General features: G+C 40.6%; 1 protein-coding gene across 1 annotated transcript in view; it reads left to right on the top strand.

The window, feature by feature from the left end:
- Ryr3 (ryanodine receptor 3) overlaps positions 1 to 19628 on the top strand; it is a 522546-nt gene that overhangs the window by 345059 nt on the left and 157859 nt on the right. Inside the window, exons 37-38 of the mRNA XM_041678998.1 lie at positions 2320 to 2422; positions 3192 to 3329. Of these exons, the coding sequence (XP_041534932.1) occupies positions 2320 to 2422; positions 3192 to 3329 (241 nt within the window). The remainder of the gene's footprint in view (positions 1 to 2319; positions 2423 to 3191; positions 3330 to 19628) is intronic.

The following is a 19628-nucleotide window of genomic DNA, read 5'->3' as shown; positions in this document are numbered from 1 at the left end:
CCATACAACCTTATATTTATTTTAAAAACAGTATACCCTATCTTGTTGTAATTAGCATGATTTCCCTTTTCCAACCTATTTCATGGGTATTATTTAGTTACAAATAATATCTCTACCTACTTACAAGAAGGTTTGATCCAGGCTGTAGTGGCACACACCTTTAATCCCAGCAGGGAGGCAGGGACAGGTGGATCTCTGTGAAGTCAAGGACAACCTGGTCTACAAAGCAAGTTCCACAACAGCCTCCAAAAAGCTACATAGAGAAAACAAAACAAAAGAAAGAAAGAAGAAAAAGATTTGAAAGAGAAGTTATGAATGAGAGACTTCTGAATCATGTTAAAATTTAGTAAGACATTAGAATGTCTTCCAACTACAAAGTCCTCAACACTTAAGGAAAAGCTCTATGCCTGGTGGTTGGGATAGCATGGCTGAGTCACACTGGGGTTGGGAACCTCTAACTGCTTCTGCAATTCCTCTACCTCGTCACCAACCTATAGTTGCAGGCCTGCAGGGAGCATTCCGAATTCCGGGAGCCTAGCTGGGAAACAGAGCCTTCACTGACCTCTGCTAGCGTGACTTTTCATGGTTAATGTACACAGCAGAACAACCGCCCCACTTTCTCACTACTGGGGATCGCACATGTTTCATGACAGTCTGTAGAGTTTACATTAGGAATGTCTTTACATTCAACACTGCTTCAGGATGCAGGGACTCTGAGAGTAGCCACGAGGTCTCTTCATGTCAGCTAGTGATGAAGTACATTTATTACTGTATCACAGATTTTTTTTTGGTTTTGATAAGTGTCCTTCACTATGATCATGTCTCTTCGTACGTTTGTATGTCTTGTTTGTTTAGAATATTAATTTGTAAATTAATTGTGTCTCACTAAACTGCAAGAAAACTGCATGGCAAATTGAAAAGCATCAAGAACAGAATAATAGAAGCAAAAAGAAAGACAGAGTGAGCACAGAACATAAATCTACATCTCAACACTAGGACCTAAATGAAGACCCTATTCATAAAATTAAAAGCTAACTCAAACTCCAGAAATCTATCGAGTATATATTATAAGCAACTAAAACTCCAGAGAATGTTTAAGTTCATTAGAAAAATGTGCAAAGCATTCCACCAACTAATTTTCAAATGGGTAATTACCTGGTAGAAAAATGGAGGAAGAACATGAGAAGAAAATCTTTACAAAATATGCAATAAAATTACTCTTAATGAGTGGAAAATGAATTTCAACCTCACCAATTAAATGCAAATCAAAGCAACAGGAATATGTTATTCTTCACCCATTAAGCTGGAAAATATCTGAAAATGTGTTAAGTTCTCATTACTGTAATAGAGATGCCAAAGTAACACAAACTTACATAAATTTGGAATAATGCAAATTGTTGTGAGATTTCTGGGAAGCGATTTACAGTTCATATCCCAAGCCGTTAAAATGTACACACCTGTTGCTCCATTCATTTTGCTTCTAGTTTATTCTAAAAAAATCTAAAATGTTAATAAAAAGTATATAAAATATTCAAAGCAACTTTGTTTAAATGAAAAACAAAAATGAGTCAGGAGATGGTCTGGTGTGTAAAAGCAGTGGCCAGCTCAAGTATAAAGACGTGATTTTGAATCCTTAGACTCTCATAAAAACTGACGGATGGTGTGAGCATCTGTAATCCCCGTGCTCATATGGAGAGAAGGGAAGTGGAGACAGGAGAATTACTGGAAGTTCACAGGCCAGCTAGCCTGATGTATGAAGTGAAAACCAAAACATAAAGATCCGGTTTTAGATAAGGTAGAAGGCAAGGAGCAACCCCTAAGTTTGTCTTCTGACCTCCACATGTATGTCACGTCTCGTATGTGTGTGCATACTCACAAAAAATAATACTCACAAAAATTAATAAAAATAGAAACAAAGATATAACAGAAACTTAATTTTATATGAATTTGTATCCATCCATAAAGTGAAATAAGTAATTTCACCATTTTAAACTCATGTTCCAGAAATGTCCAAGGCAAAGTCTGTCAAAAATTGGATCGTAAGAAAATCTATATAGAGAATGTGATTTGAATTTTTGAGGATATATAAAGACTGAAATAAATTTCCTAATATTGTTAACAGGACTCAGCTTCAGGTGGAAGGAATTTTCTAAATACTATCCAAATTTCTTTTGTATACGAAATGGTCACTTTTACTTCCCCCACCCTGCAAAAACATTTACATAAATTCAAAGACTGTTTGGTGTCTGAGGCATGAGCTGAGCTCCCCCGGCTGTCATGGAGATCAGCTAGCCATCCATACCTCTTTTGCCCTCCCAGATCAACATGCTCCTCAACTTTCACCTGGGAGAGAACTGCCCCTGCCCGGAGGAGATCCGCGAGGAGCTGTACGACTTCCATGAGGACCTTCTGGTGCACTGTGGTGAGCGGCTGAGAGTTGAACAAGAGCCCCAGCTTCCTTTATTAGAATGCCTGGGAGGGGTTGAGAAGTTACTCTTATGTCTGACCTTATGGTACCAATCGTTCAAAAGACACGTGTCAGAAAAGGTACAGGAAGTGTCCCTGGCAGAATGGGAGACTGAAAACCCGTTTGCCTAAAAGAATCTTTGTGATGATACATAGGGGAAGTGGGAAGGTCTCTGGGGGATGGGGAGTAGTGACTGATTCGTCACCCAGTTCTCTTACAGTGGTAAGGACATCATGTTCTTCCAGCCAAGCCAAGACTTTGATGTTTTTTCCTTTAAGCTATCATGATATTTTTTAAGTGGGCATCAGTGTTTTCTCTGAAGGATTCTAAGCCATGGTCCCCTACTTTGATGCATATCTGCTGATTTTTAAGTGGGTGGTGGCATTTATGATTCTTTTATATGGTTAAATTGAGTAATATTTAGACAAAAGCTGAGCTTCTCATTTGAAATAATAAATGTTAAAGTATTTCTAGAGACTCTAGAGTCCTTTTTAATATAGGTTAGAAAAAGTAAAGCCTTGGAATTAAATTTATTTGATGTTCCGAGACACAGAAAATCATATATTTTAGCAACTATTTGAAAAACATAACTCAGATAAATATTCTTGGGAGGCTGCCTATAATCTCTTGAAAATGTTTCAGAAGGTAGGGGATTTGCTTTATTGTGTTCTTCCTAACTCTTAAGGTACTGTTTGGGTCTGCACTCTGTTCTGTGACTTGCTAGGGGTTCCCTTGGAGGAAGAAGAAGAGGAGGAGGAGGACACTTCCTGGACAGGAAAACTGCGTGCTTTGGTGTATAAAATCAAGGGTCCACCCAAGCCAGAGAAAGAGCAACCAACAGAGGAAGAGGAACGGTATCCTAGTAAGTACCACTGACTTTCAATCATGCTGCTCACAACTGTATGCTCTTCTGAGATTTAATAGAGGTAACTGGTTCTCTGACACATACACTAAGATGTGTGGTGGCTGTTTAATGCTGAAGCAAACATTGGGCATTGTGTTACTGCCCTTGTTGATAGGATTTTTTCTTCTCTGCCTTTCCTGTGATTCAAAGAATTCCCTTTTGGAATTTTCTGACACCTGAGAGATCAACTATTTGGTATCTTCTCTTGTTGTCTGTCTACTTAGAAATCCTCACACAGACTCTGATCTTTCTTTCAACCTTTAAGTGTTGCTGATTTCTGTCACTTCTGTTTGCAGTTACCTAAGCAAGGAAAACTACTCCAACCAAATAAATTAAACAATAGTGAAACAGGACGTATAAAAGAAAGTAAAGGCCTCTTTTTTTCTCTAGTATGATGTTGAGATTGCGACAGCCTGCAGTCTTCAACCTGTTCTTTAAGGATGGCAAGTATTGTCCCAATTCACTTCTCTCTTCTTTGCACAGGAGGTAACCTCAACCATTTGACCCATGTTGAAAGAAAAGCACTGACTTGCTTGACTGTCTCTAAATGAGTTAACATTCAAGAGACAGATTGTCTGAATATTCTATGTAATCAATCTGCTCCTTGCTACAGAGTTGGCAAGTTTATCATTTGTCCAGAGAAGAAGAAATGTCCCAGGTTCAATGTCATTGCTTTTCATCTTCTTCCCTGTTCATATCTATCTTGGAAGACACTTTCAGATCACCTACTAAAGAAATAGACTGTCACGATATGATAGGTGTGTCTGGGAATACCACTTTGAGGGTTCACACATCTTATTAGCCTCTCTATTAACCTTTCATCTTTGTCAGAATACCTCTGAGGGGAATAGATTATTCCCATTTATCAGTGAGATCTTTGAAGCCTCTGAGAGGATACATGGTAACAAGACTCTGCCAATCCTGCCGAGTCCTATCCTAGCACCAGAGAAAGATTTTGGCTTTGAGGGTGAGCCAACTGGATTGTAGAGCCAAAAACTACAATAGAAGTAAGTAAATAGAGACTCTCTTTGTGGTTACCACCAAAGAAGTACTGCAAATAGGTAGCATTGGCCTACATATCTCATATATCACCTGTTGAGAATTGATTCTAGAAGTGGATGCTTTTTTGGCAGAATGTTAGGAATACAGTTCCCACAAAATGATCATATCATGTTAAGTGAATCAGGTCAGTCAGATGAAACCATTCATCATCTGACTCTGTGGAGTCTCACACTGGGGATGGATTCAAACACCATGGATTACTTCCTGTACAACTGCTCCTCAACGCTAAAGAACGCAGAGCATCTTCTGTCTGCTTAGATAGAACATACACACCTGTCAGGCCTATCACATGGGGCTGCACGGGTTCACCATGTTCTCCTCCTCTGACATCTGGATTTATGAGACATCCAGGTTTTGTGTCCTGAGTTTTCTAAGGCCCCAGAAATAAAAGAAATTGTCAATCAATTCAAGCAACACTGGCTGTTATTATGTGGACTCCCTGAAGAATGTCCTCAAAGCATGCCTGGAATGATATTTTAAGATAAATTTTAGAAAGTTGTTTAATATGCCACCAGAGAATTATTTTTTATTTGGATCATATGGAGACAATGTTTCTAAATGTACAGCCAACTGTAAAAATGGTTAAAATCCTATAAATTACTGGCAGCTTGTCCATGTCACTACTTACATGATTTATCTTGACAAAATAATAAAAATTTAGGGGATTATAGTAAATTGACAATTTACCAAATATATCCACATATGCCAGTTACTAATGTTCCTAACAGATGTTAACTCTCTTCATTTTTTTCATTATTCAGTTGAGGAAAATAGGACTCAAAATAATCAAGAGATAGTAGTTCAATGATTCTGCCTTCCAGCTTGGATCCAGAAAATTTTCCTGGTGACTGATTGATACGAATCTGAGACAGCTAAATTAAGTGAAGCTATGACTTCACTCCAGGTGTCTACTCTTCCCACAGTGCCATGCGGTCTCCTTCATCTGAGAATAATAACTCTTGCGAGTGGTCATTTATGATGAAAGCCAGGACCTAATGCCATTTAGAATTTTGACACTGAAAAGTCAGTGATGCCAAAGATTTGAACTGGAAATGGTCCAGGAAGGTGGTGGCAACCCCTCCCCGAGATTCACTTCTATGAGCTGTTGATATGGATCAGATGGGCTCGGTAAAGAGAGAACAAAACCATTCTGAAGCTCATTTGAATGCTGCTAAGTAGTTCTGTGTTAGAGAGATTTGCTTAAATTAACTGCAAGCCAAGGCATCAGTGAAAACTGCTACAGTATTATCAAAGGGCTATATGATAATGAAATGATATAGCAGCAGCCCATCATTCTAGGTCATATTTTTATGTCCCTGTCTGGCACATCCATAAGAGAGCCCTTGCATGCTAAGGCTGGATCGCAAACTCCAGTTAAAACAGGAATTCCTTAAATATAAATGTATAGCCGTGGCAACTGAGCTCTTTCTCCAGAGGAGATCAAACAGCTGTTTCTCTTGAGTTCTAAAGTTATGAAAATGAAAAACAGCTATCATATTTTACAAATGAAATGGGATGCATGTATGCCTTCTCCATGGGAGATGTTTTTCTCGTCTTCTCTCTATGAAGAAATATCCCAAGGATATTTTGCTCTCAAGCATTGCAAGAAAGGAGACAGAAACCCCTGCTGACATTAGAGACCTTGCATTGATCCACTGTGATTCAGCTGTGGCGAGCAGTGTTAGGAACTGGATGTAGGAGTGGGTCTGTCTAAAGGAGGCAAACTGCACTGTATTCTCTGTCTGTGCTGTGTGCACAAACTCTGCCTCTCGCAGACCTGAGCTGACAATCTCATCCCTGAGACACGCGTGCTTCCTCTGCTACTCTTCTGATAAAGACCAGCGGTGTCCCTAGAGATGATGACAAATCCATCAAGTCCCAAAGCTGCTACTTGGGGAAGCTTGTACCTTGTCACTGAATGGTATAACAGCTCTAGGCCAAAACTCTCTCCAGGAACACTACAGCTTGTTTATGAACTACTGGCAGAGAAAGTGTTCTTGTATTTACAATCAGACTAAGTCCTGGCCTCTGGGTACAAAGGAGTGCCAAGTAAGATCACCATGTCACTGGTAGTGGCTCTGTGGATTTAGAATTTAGAAATTTTAGATAATTAATCTAATGATGACTCAGGTGACATCATTAGACTCATTTTCTAAATACTCTCCAAATAGCAGTTTCTTAAGACAGACACACACCCACACGTACATACCTACATACACACACACATGCATACACACACACACACACACACACACCACATACACACACATACATACATACACAGCAGGGAGAGAGTTGGTCCTCCTCTGTGTAGTCTTTCTACTAACTTTGTTCCCCTCCCTCCTACCCCAACATATCATGTAAACTCCAATAGGACACACATGACTTCCCTTTTATGTGGGTCTTTTTTTTTTACCTTTTCTCACTGAGTCTTAATGTGGAATTTTTTTCCTATATTCATTCCATTGACCTAAACATCATTTTTACCTATAACTACAAATTAGTCAGCTAAGGCTCACAAACATGGAAAGTGGGTCCTTGGATATAAAGGTGGAATTGGGGGTGGATAGATAACTCTTCTAGTAATGAGGTTGGGTTGTGATATTAAACTACAGACAAAAATACACTCCATGGCCAGAGGAGAGCTTGGAAGTGTAGGAAAAGTGTGAATGTGTAGATAAAATAGGAAAGAAAAGCATTTTGTTGGAAATGCTGCTAAAAAATGCCAAAAGACAGAAAAGTTTGGGCTGAGTCCAGGCAGGGCAGCAGGTTAGGGTGGCTGGATTCTACAGGGGGCAGAATGGGATGTGGTGGGGGTATAAAGTGATTGAACACTGTGCCTCAAAGGATTGCTAACAAAACTGAGTTCATCAGTACAGCGTTCTCATTTGCTGTATAAAGCTTGGCCCTGGAATTGCAGAGATGGAGGCTTCAGCAGGCATGTAGCACTCACTTTACCCTGTGTCTATTGCTTCTCTCAATAACAATATACAGTGTACAGTCTCATTCCTAGTTTATAGTTAAAGAAACTGAAGTAGAGACAAATTATCCAAACCACACAGGGGTGGCATTGATCTTCATATTGATAATCCTATATGTAATAATTACATAGAAGTATCATATCTCCAGTAAACAGTGACTGTGAAAGTTTCCTAAAACTAACTCCTTAGTTTGCACAGCAGTAATGAGGTGGTTATGGTGTACAGGGCTCTGGAGTTAGGCAGCCTGGTCTTAAAGTCTAGTTCTGCCTCAGTTCGGTAAGGTTGAACACGTGGCGACTTTGTGCCTCCGCTTTCTTGTCTGTAAAATGAGAACAGATCAACTACCTACCTCACTGGGTCACTATAAGAGCTAAGTTATTTAGCAAATGCAAAGTGTTTTAAAGTGTATCTGGCACAGTGTTTAATATTGGTTGGATTTGGCCCCTAGAATAGTTGGTGATTACCTACCATATTTCAGGCACCGTTTGGGGCACCAGTGAAATCTGTTTCAGAAAAGGTCAAGGATTTCAGTCATCCCTGCTGCAGAGAGACACTGGAGCCATGGAAACAGAAATGCTCTGGGTGAAGCAACTTGAAGTGGGGCAAACAGTACGATGTCTCAAATGATATCAACAGGCCGTGTACAAACATGGAATATACAAATACGTTGAAGGGAAAAGGAAAACGCTGGTTACAGATGGGATTAAAGACGCTGGTGAGCTAAACTTGGATCAGGAAATAGGTCACTTTGGAGCGGAACCTGAGTGATCACAGTAGGTCCTTGAAAGAGACTGGGGATGGCAAAAGAGAACCAGAGAAACCCAGATATGAGAAGGACTTGGGGTCAGAACTCTCTGTTGGCTCCCTGTCACAGGTAACAAAACTCTGTGGCATATATAAGTAATGGCTGATTATGTGTTTGGGAGCTCGATAAGAAAGTCCCGGAGATAGAAACTCTAGCATGTACTGAGTGAGTCCTTTGTATCTGGCACTGTTCTGGGTGCTTCATGTCACCTCTCTTGACTTTTTCCTCACAACAAGCAACCAAACGCAGTGACCTCCTGCCTCCCATTTTACACACATCAAGTATTTAGACCTGAGTAAAGATGATGGGTTCAGGTTCCCGGTCCTCTGTCATTCTGTCTCAGCTTCGTTGTCATTTCAGGTGTCTCCCCATGTTAGTCACTGCTCTATTGCTGTGAAGAGACACCATGACCAAGGCAGCTTTAAAAGAAAGCATTTAATTGGGGGCTTGCTGACGGTTTAGAGCTTGAGTTCACTGTTGTCATGGAGGGGATCATGGCGGCAGACAGACATGGCGCTGGAGCTGCAGCTGAAAGTTTACGTGCTGATCCACAGAGAGAGCGAGACTGGGTTTGGTGTGGACTTTTGAAACCTCAAAACCAACTCCTAGTGACTCACCTTTTCCAACAAGGCCACACCTCATCTTTCCCTACACAGTTCCACCAACTAAGGACCAGGCCTTGAAATACCTGAACCTCCTAGGACCATTCTCTTTCACATGGCCAGATTTTCCTTTCCCCAGTCAGATCAGCAAATGCTCTCTGTCCCTTCCGTGCTCTTTTCTCTGTCACATCATCATCAGTCATGTAATCGCCTGTACATTTTGAGAAAGTGATTATGAGGCTGGATGACTGATTTCAAAAACAACAGGCTAATTATCTCCTTATGATGGATGAGACCCCGGGGAGCTAGAGAGCAGTATCGGGCTGGAACGCTGGTAGGCAGTTTCACTGGTGGCTTGTGGTGCTGCCTCTGACATGGTAGAAGTACCCAAGGGGTGAGGAAAGCAGGGTAGGGTGAGCACGCTTGTTTCTACCCAGACGTGTATGGATGAGGCTCTGACCAAGGTAGAAAACCATGTTGAGGCCAAAGACTCTAATTTGATCCCTGGAGCCCTTGGGGAAACGTTGGTGTGGTGATGTGTGCTTATTCTCTCGGCGAGGCCGAGACAGGCAGGGCTCTGACACTATCTAGTCATCCTATCCCGCTTGAGTAGTCCCAGGCCAGTAAGAGACCCTGTCTCAAAAAACAAGGTGGAGAACACCCAGAGTTAGCTTCTGGCTTCAATGGGCATTCTTATGCACACCCATATGTACCCCACACATGAATTCATACATGTACACAAACACATATACTCTTACAAGAAAACAGAGGATGAAAACTTAGAGACAGATTTAGCAGATGTATACAGCAGTCAGATGACTGCACACAGGCAGCCAGGCCAGTGTGACTCGAACAGTTTTGTGAGGTCCACAGCTTGTTGTAACAGTCCAAAACTTCCCATTCTTAGCTCTCACTGCCTTGGAAGCCTTAACAGATCAGCTATTTATAAGAACCCACTTCCATTCATTAAAATGAAATGGTTCTATACCTAAACGAAAAGCAAATTTGAGGAATAAGCTAGTGAGGGTCACGAGGATGGGGAAGTGTGGTCACTGTCGCATCTGTCTTTGCTGTTCTTGTGTGGTGAGGAGGAGGATTGAATGCTAATTCAGGCGTAGTCCGTAGCACATTGCTGAACGCACAGGAAATGCTAGAGAAACCATGGCTATTGTCATTGCAATGAGAAGCGTGATGGCTAGGAAGAAGCTGAAACTCTCACCCTACTGCTAGGCTAGGGAAGCCAGCATAGACAAAAACAAGCCTGCCTGTCCCAGAATCACATGCCCCAGCTCTCCCTGTGGCCCAGTAACACACATGAAGCATAGCAGTTTGCTTGTTACCCCAAGAACAATGTCCAGTGTCTTTGCAGGCTTTTCTTTCATTTCAGACCACCTTGAAATGTCATTTTCAGTGATACCCCACAGCACCCGTGCTCTCATTAAATAAGGTAAACTGGTTCCAACTGTAGATCCTGGGTCAGAGAAACATTGCGGAAGCACAGATAAATTGACCTAATGAATAGTTCTAGAGTTAAGTCCTTGAAACCCATGGACTTCACTTTCCCAGGCCTTCCCTATCACTAAGCAGTAAATCCTTGACTATGTTGTAAGTTTGGCTTGAAGAAGCCCCAGGGCAGAGAGCACAGAGGACTCCAGTCCTTTCCCCAGGAAACCTGGGAAGCTGAGTGGAGAGTGTGTGTGACTGTGCCGTGCTACCTCTGACAGAGTTTCCCCTCCACCAGCAGTCAGGACAGTCATCCCAAAGTCCAGAGAGTTCCCACGGCTTGTGTCCTCCATGTAGGTGGTCAGTGGTGTGGACTGATAATGGCCACTTCCTGCCACCAGGAACTGCTAGAATTCTGAGATTTTGTTTTATTTCTTCAATCTCGGGTTTTATTTGCAGGGAAAGCAAGCTAAATAACACTGAAATTGGACACTAAAAGTGGTAGTAAAATTCTTGCTGCTTCCAAATTTAGGGCAATGAAGCCACAGGCTTTCAGTTACTGCTTGAATAAGTTGGTGTCGCTTCTTCAAGAGCACAGTAAGCCACATAGACATAAACTCTCAGAAGTAGACAAAGGCACAGAAAGGTGGATGACTTGTCCGAAGACACACAGCAGGGCCTGCCCAGTGCTCTTGTTACTATGCTGCAATCTTCAAGAGGAATTTTATAGGGTGATTTTCTTTTATTGGTAAAGAAATCGAGGCTCTGAGAAAGCAATCTGACTAAGTGTCAGGAAAAGAACTAAAGCTTTATGGGTTTTAGGATTTTACATCTGAATCTATTTCATGACTTATTAAGAGAGTGTCTAGACAGTAGGCATAATACGAGTTTAAGGTACTAATAAAAATAACTATTTTCTGAGTGCTATGAAGGTTAGCAACTTGAGATGATAAAGTATAAGGAACAGATTCTAGCAGCCTGGGGCACCACCATTTGCCAACTATAATGTTAGATAAGTTCTTAGTCTCTGTGTGTGACTGTTTTCTTTGTATGTAAAAGGAAAATAACAAAGAAGGATTTAATGAAATAGTGCCAAGTTTAATGTTCTGACGCCTAGAAGTTCGCATACACTTTGGCTTTTGCACTGAGTGAAAAAAAGCATAGGCCATATGAACTTCCTTTCCATATTTATCATGGCAATGCTTTTGGCAGATAAGAAGCAGAAAACCCACGTTGAGGAAGCAGCCAGAGAGGGGCCACACTGACAGACCTCCCTCTGGAACTAGAGATGGAGCCAGCTGCTGTGATGGATTGATCCAGTAGCTGTGCTCACTCTTTCCTCAGTCCCCTAATGCCAGTGTTGCTTTTAGACTAGCTGCCAGATACAGTCTGGACCTTAAATCCACTCCTTACCTACTCCAAAGGATGAGCAGAATAACTTCTCTTGATGTTCTAATAAAGGGTCCTGAGATCACCTTTGATTGATTGGAAAAGTTAGTTATAAGCCTATCCATGATTCACCAGTGATGATTCTGGTTATGTCAAGTTAATAGAGCCTATGTTGAAATAAAGATGGGTCCTTGAGGAATATGGCACAAAGGTAGAGAAGGACCCTGCACAGAACAGGAATGCTGCTAAGATAGAAGAGTCAGGTGAGTTCTGCATGCTGGTGTGTAGGGTGTGTCTATCAATGGCAGCATTGCCACTTACTCAGTGGTTGGTCTCAGTGGTGATATGGGTTGTAATAGCTCTTGATGTTCAGAGGTAGAGGCAGAGCAGGCTGCATGAAAGACCTAGTGAGCACCATATATGATCTCTGGGTATTGCCCATCAATCCATAACAGCTCTACAATGGGTATTCTCTGTGCGTAATGATAGTTCTAGTTTGGCCTTAAGCTCTGGGCCAGTTGGATAGAGATCTCGGCTTTGTCAACAACCTGACAGACTCTTAACCTCAAAAAGGAGTTTTAAAAATGTCCTCCACCCAAGACCTAGAATCGGTCACAGTGAACAAGCTTCCTAGTTGCTTCTGCAGCAAGCTACCCTAAGCCTGCCAGCACTACAACCAGCACAAACTTATTATCTTAGTTTCAGAAGTTACAAGACTAAAGTGACTGAGCAGGATTGCATTCTTGAAGGGTCATTTCTTGCTTTTTCCATCACCTAGAGGACCACTGCATTCTTTGAGTAGCGAATGGCTCCTCTAGGACCCCTGCCTCTTCCATTCTTTTCTGACTCTCTTGCCTCTTCTCTCAAAGAACCCCCAAGCCATCCACAATAATAATTTCTTTGGCTCAAAATCCTCCTCTTAGTCACATCTGCAGAGTCCCTTTCGATGTGTAAGGTAACAAAACTTCTGCAAATTTGGATTTGGACATCTTTTCACACTTGGGGATCCATTGTTCAATCTAGGAACAGTAGGAAAGAAGAAAACAGAGTTCCAAATACCATCAGTACCACCATCACTACCACAGCCCCTCAATGTGGGGACCTACAGAGGCTGCTATCAAATGCTGCAATAGTAAATTACCAGCTCCTATCTTTTTGCTTTTTTAATTGAAAATAGATTTTTTTCATACACTATATTTTGATTATGGTTTCCTCCCCACCTCCCAGCTCCTCCCAGTTTCTCCCCCACTTCCTCACCCAACCAAATCCGCAGCCTTTCTTTAGAATACAAACAGGCATCTTATACTTGGAAATTATCCACATCTGTTCACACATCCAGATTGTCTATAGCATGCCACACACTGGCCTACAATCCTCTGGGATTTTAAAATAGGTGTGCATCATTTAAATGCACATAATTTTCTTTTTCCATTGTCCTGTGAACATTATAAATCATTTTCTGAGTTTCTGAGTTTAACCTAAGTACAGTGCAGGTTTGTTTGTTTCTTTTCCTCAATGTGATTAGAATATTTTTTCTTCCAAGTTGACCCAGATTTAAGACTACCCACAGACTTTTAGCAGCACAGGTGTGGGATTTGCTTTGCCAGTGGCCAACATCTACCCTTTGATAATAAGCATGTAGTTCATCAAGTGAAGAGCATTTGACTCGTTACCTAAATTTAGAGAGAAAGGAAAAGATACATCCTAAGAAAGATTTGAACGGTCCAAACTTCAGCGGCCTTAGCATCAAACATGCACTGTGAGAGCAAATGACCCTTCTTCTGTGGTCGCTGGCACTGGGAGCTGGTCATCTGACTACTTGTGGCTATGGCAGGTGACTAGGGAGTATTCCTGTAAGGGTCACATGTGAATGGCTTAGAGTTCTGAAATCAAACAAGCAGGTTATAAAATAACAGGTGGGGGCAGTAAACAGCTGAATCAGACACTCCCAAATGCATACACCAAGTCAAGTTCTAATGGGAAGGCACTCTACTCTTGGTTTTATGCAGAATATATGACTAGTCCAAAAGTCTGGAGGTGAAGAAGCCATCATCTTCTAAGATGTCCCCTAGCAATCCAGTCTTTCTAAGCAATACAGTACATTCAGCATATTGCCGTTCTGCGTTAGCTTGAATAGTCATTTTAAAGGTGCCGTGTAAGTCATAGATTGAGAAAATTGCCTGTCTACATTACACTAATTACAAAAATTGAGTGAATTAGAATATTAATAATAATAATCTCATCAGGGAAATCAGTACACAATTCACTTCGCTCAATGTTTTGTTTGACAATTTGCTTTGTTCTGCTCCTCACAAAACAGAGGCTTAGTTACATATCTCCCCTTGTTCCTTCATCCTGTTCTTGGAATAAGTATTATTGTTTTCTAAAAGTTCCATGAGATGAATCACTGGATGCACTTGGCAACATCCTCTTGAAGTAATGGAAATCTGGAGTCTAAGCAGTTGTGATGAAGACTTTATTTTTATTTTATTTTACTTATTAAATTGTTTTTAATGCCTGAAAATTCCACTCACATATACAATGAAATAAAAAAGCATATCTCCTTCTTCCTACTCCCCTGCATATCCCCCACCATGTCTCCCTACTAATTTCATTTCTTTTTTTTTCTAGAGATTTATTTTTAATTTTGCAAATGTGTATTTCTTTGTGTCGGTATATACACCTAAGTGCCAGTGCTCACAGGTGCCAGGGGAGTCAGATACTCCTAAATCTGGAGTTACAGGTGGCTCTGAGCAACCCAACCTGAGTGCTAAGAGCTGAGCTCAGGTCTAACACATGAGCAGCAAGTGCTCCCAACCATTGAGACATCTATCTGTAACTCCCCTCTCTTTTTTCCTTTCTTTTATGGTTTTTTTTTGGGGGGGGTTGTTGTTTTTTGTTTTGTTTTGTTTTTTTTAGATAGCTCACAAAGTAGGATGAGTGCTGTCTTTAGGTCCATGGGCTTAGGGCCACCCACTGGAGCACAGGAAAATTACCAGTGGGAACACCGGCAGAAAAGAATGATTCTCCCTTCTCTGGCAGCAATCAACTGGTAGTGAGTCCTCATTAAGAGCGGAGCCTGGAGTATATATACCTCCCCTATCTACGCCAGAACTGAGGCTTGGTGCTTGCATTTAGTGCAAACAACCACAGCTGTGTGCATTCCTGATAGTGATAGCCCAGTCATGTCTTGAAGACAGCATTTCACTGCACTCTTCCTCATCCTCTAGCTCTCCCCTTCTTCCTCCCCCCTCTCCCACGACATTTCCCAAACCACGGTGCAGTGGTGGAGTAGTCAACAAAAATATCCCAGTTAGGGCTGAGCACTTAGTCTCTCCTTTTTAGCACTTTTAACAGTTACTAATCTCTGCATTCACTACTGGCCACAAAAAAAGAAAGCTTCTCTGACCAAGGTAGAGCAGTCCAGGTTTATGGGTGTGTAAGCATAAATATTTAGAAACTGATTTGGCAATATGCCCAAATTCCTTGCATGTATTATTGAATTTCCTCAGCTAAGGTCCTATGAGCAATAATAGTGTTTTGAAATTGTTTCATAGAGGCACTGAACTCAATCTTCGACACCTAGCAAATCCCCATAAAATAACATTTGATAATGAAGCTAATTTAGAAGTGACACACAGGAGGCAACTTGGTTTTTAGCTGAGGACAATCAGAAACATGTGCATAACATAAACCCTGGCTTCTGAATGCTCACTACAGTGAAACTCCTGCAGCTCATGCCATGGCCTCTGTGACTGCTGAGACCATCTGCAACTGATGAAGATACCCTGATGTTGGGGTTGAAGAATTAAGTTCCCCCATCCCACCTGCAGCCTGCCCATTCCTTGTGTGTCCCATGAGGGCTACAGGACCAGCCAAATAAAGTCATGCAGCTACTGCATAACACAGGCACAGCTCTCCCTTCACTGAAGATGACTGGTCTTACACCCAAACTTAGCCCAATGAAGGCGAAAACTTTCAGGACCCTTCGAGTTAGCTGGCAGCACTGTAGGGCCCTTAAGTTCCAGGATTCTATTTTCAAAATAGTCATCCTTTAATCCTCGCTCTGTTTCTCAGTGCAAGGAGTCCTACTTTCATGCACTTATCGCTAATCCACCCAGAAGCGAGCAGCGGAACATCCTTCACCGTAGCTGGCCGGTGAAGGGCTCTACTCACTAATCAGAATCACGCAGCCTGGTGGAGTGGGCTTTGCCCAAGCTGGAGAGAAAGCTTTACTTTCTAGGGAGAGCCTTTGTTTCATAATAGACCCTGTCCACCCAGCAATGGGTGTCAAAGTATTTGGTCTTGGGGATTCTATAGATTCCTAACTATTACATAGAGTCTTACAGCTCTAACCTAGGCTGTATACATCTATCAGTGTTTACTTACTTAAAAATTAAGGCTGCAATATTTTGTAACATTACTAATTCATCTAAAATAATTATAATATACAGCTACATATTTAACAACATATTTCTATAAAATAGTTAAATTTTCTTTTGAAAATAGCTAAAGAAATAATATGCTTTTTTAGAAATTTATTATCTGAAAGGCAGCTGGGTTCTCATATGACATAAAGTGGAGAAAATAGCCTCAAATATAAATATAACTAGGAGAGAACTAATACTTCTATAGCTTATTGGTGCACTTGTGGAGAGTCTTTCCTAGTGACTGAATAGTAGATTCTCAAAAGGTACTTGATATATATGAAAATTCAAATAACTTGATTTTATGCTTTATTACATAATTGACAGCTACCATAAAAGGGAGAGCCAATTTTTTAAAGAGGGTAGCCCCTGATTGATGGCCACAATCCAGTGGAAAGCCATACATATAGGGGCAATATAAATTGGACTTCATGGGTTTTAAAAAGAGAGAGAACACAAAGTTTTGTAGATAAGGAAGGGGGCATAGATCTAGAAATAGTTAGAGGATAGGATAAATAAAACCAAAACATATCATACCTCAGCTGAAATAAAGGCCATCATAGATTGTTGGTTGGTGCTGCTACATATTTTTTGTAGTTACATGCATTGTTTTATGGAAATCATTATTTCCCTGAGTAATACAGAGTTATCAGCTGTTGACACAGTTCATTATAAAATATTTTCAAATCACATTTGCTAATATCAGTAATTTAATCAGGGGATCTTTAAGTGTTGAGAAGCTGTCAAAGCTCACAGTGCAGATAAACGTTTGCCAGAATTCTGGTTTTCATCTGAAATTCAAATTTCCTTATTTGCAGTAAATACTAGCATTTAAAAGTGAAAAACTTATTATTTCTTTTTGAAGAAATTATGTTTTCCAAGACCAATTAGCAACAGGTTGTTTTTCTTCTCACTTAAAAGGCATTCCAGCAGACAAGAGGCTAGTTTATCTGGTAACTCAATCACATGCAAATATTTTTCCTCAAGAAAAAAAAAACATTGGCTGCTGATGTACAGCTTTGTGCTTATCATCATTGTGTCTCCAGGGTTAAATGGTCATCTTGAAAGCTTTATTGATAAGATTCTTGGTTCTTCATTCAAGACATTCCCATGTAAAATTGACTGTTTTCCCAGGCAGGTGATAAGGAATAAGGTTAAGTATGGTGCCGTCTGTTTTCATAAGCTAGCACTTTCAACTATCGTTTCTTATCTACCATCAGAGCCAATGTATATATAGTTAAAACAGCAAATAATATCTTTGAAATGTTATGACCTTCCCAATTGCCTAAACAGTTTGGAGCCTCTAATCTGTAAACTTTCGCAACTACCATTATTTATAGTATTAATAGTTAATGTTCATAAGTATGTTCCCAGCATTGTTTATACACTGATTATTCTAATTTTCATATGTTCAGATATACAGAAGATCTAACACAGTAAAGAAAGCATATTTCTTTTGAATATAGATTTTTTATTATTTTTGGTAATTTTATGCATAAGTAATATATTTATATTTACACCGCTCCCTTGCCCCCTCAAACTTTCCTGTACCCCATACTCCCTCCCGACTTCATGCTCTCCTTATTATTATTAACATTATTATTATTGTTATTATTATTATTATTATTATGCATGCATGTGTATTTCTGAATACAACCTGCTGAGTTCATTTAGTGTTTCTTATATGTACATGTGTCTAGGGCTGACTACTTGGAGATTAGAGATTATATCAGGGGACTTGTCCCTAGTAAAAACTTAATCTCCCTCTCTCCATAGCCAGTAATTACCTGTATGCTTCATCTAGGGTGGAGCTCCATGAGCCTGCCCTGTTCATGTTGGCATGTTGACTGATATTGTCATCATTCAGGTCTTGTTTAGGCAACCATACTCTTGAGAGTTCATGGGTGCAGCGTTCCTGTCCTATAGAAAAGGTACTACTTAACAGAAGATATTATTGTCCTCTGGCTCTCCCAACCTTTCTGCTCCCTCTTCTGTTATATTCCTGGGACCTAGATGTAGAGGTTGTACTATAGATGTATCTATCATTTAGGGTTGGCAGCCACAGAATTCTCTGCATTTTAACCAGTTGTGACTTTTGCGATAGTATCCATCTGCGACAAGAATAATATTCTCTGATGAAGGGAATGAGCAACATTTATCTGTAGGAATAAAGATAAACATTTAGAATATATTTGGATATTATACTGCTTAGAAAAGTGGCAGTAGTAGGTTTTCCTCTAGGGACCATGACCTTACCAGCAATGAGTAATTGGCTTTGCTGATAGTACCGAGAATGGATTCCTTTCTGTTGTGTGGGTCTGCAGTCCAATTACATGGCTCTTGGTTACCCCTAAAATATAAGTGCCATTATTGCACCCTGTGGGATATCTTGTCACGTTCATTGTTGTGGATCACAGCCTTTATAGCTAAATAGGACAATTGCTTGTTTGTCTCCTTTGGCAGTTTGCACAGCACCTTCTAGTAATAGGAGAACTGGTCTTCAGGAAGGAGGCTTCCAAGGCAGCATGAGCTCCGTTCCTCCGGGTCCCATGTCCAAAGTATGTGGTATCCTCACCATTAGGATCTACCTTCAAGTTCTGGGAAGGAACCAAGGACAATCTCTCTCTCTCTCTCTCTCTCTCTCTCTCTCTCTCTCTCTCTCTCTCTCTTTCTCGGTGTGTGTGTGTGTATGTGGGGGGTGTGGTGTATGTGGGGGGTGTATGTGTGTGGGGGTGTATATGTGTGTGGGTTGGGGGGCAGGGGTGTTTGTGTGTGTGTATGTGTTCTGTGTGTTCTGTCTTATATATAGCCTATACAGTTTGGGAAGTCTCTTGAACTCCCTGACCAACAACTCAAAGAGACAAAGCCAGATTAAGGAAATGCTAACATTTATTTGGTTTCATGACTGCAAATTTCCTATTGCAAAAGAAGTAGCCTTGAGCTAATGATTCTACCTGATCATGGCTTCTCCTGTGTGGCAGGGACTGTGATGCTATGTGTTATTTTTGTGGAGGATCTGATCATGTACGGTGAGAACTTCATACCAGAGTGTGCACTTTAAAGGAAGTACTATTTATAGGACTATACAACTGGTATCAGGTGCAAGAGTTTCTACAGTTTTGCATATTTCCTTTGTTCTTACTATCTTAACAAGAAGAAATAAGAATAGATGCACCTGGAAAACGTTTCTTTTTCAATTTTAATTTTTAAAAATGTTTTATACAATATATTTTTGTCATGTTCTTTCCCCTCCCATAACTCCTTCCAGATCCTCCCCACCTCTCAAACAGAGGAAAACAACAAAAAAGAAAGAAAACCAAAATAGACAAAAAGCTGAACAAAACAAAAGAAAATCAGTAAGACAAAAAATAACACAACAAAAAAAAAACAAACACAAGGCATGAATTCTGTTTTTTTTCTTGACTGACTATTCTCAGTATGGGGCCTGTCCTGGAATGGGGGTGATATTTCCAGTGACATTCCCTTGAAGAAACCTGACTTTCCCTTTCCAACCTTTAATTGCAGGAAGCTCTTTGGCTATGGGTGGG

Source organism: Microtus oregoni, unplaced genomic scaffold (assembly GCF_018167655.1).
Source record: "Microtus oregoni isolate MIOR12 unplaced genomic scaffold, Mior012 000031F_ref0000149, whole genome shotgun sequence".
Taxonomy (NCBI): Eukaryota; Metazoa; Chordata; class Mammalia; order Rodentia; family Cricetidae; genus Microtus; species Microtus oregoni.
This window is presented reverse-complemented; position numbering and strand designations above follow the sequence as displayed.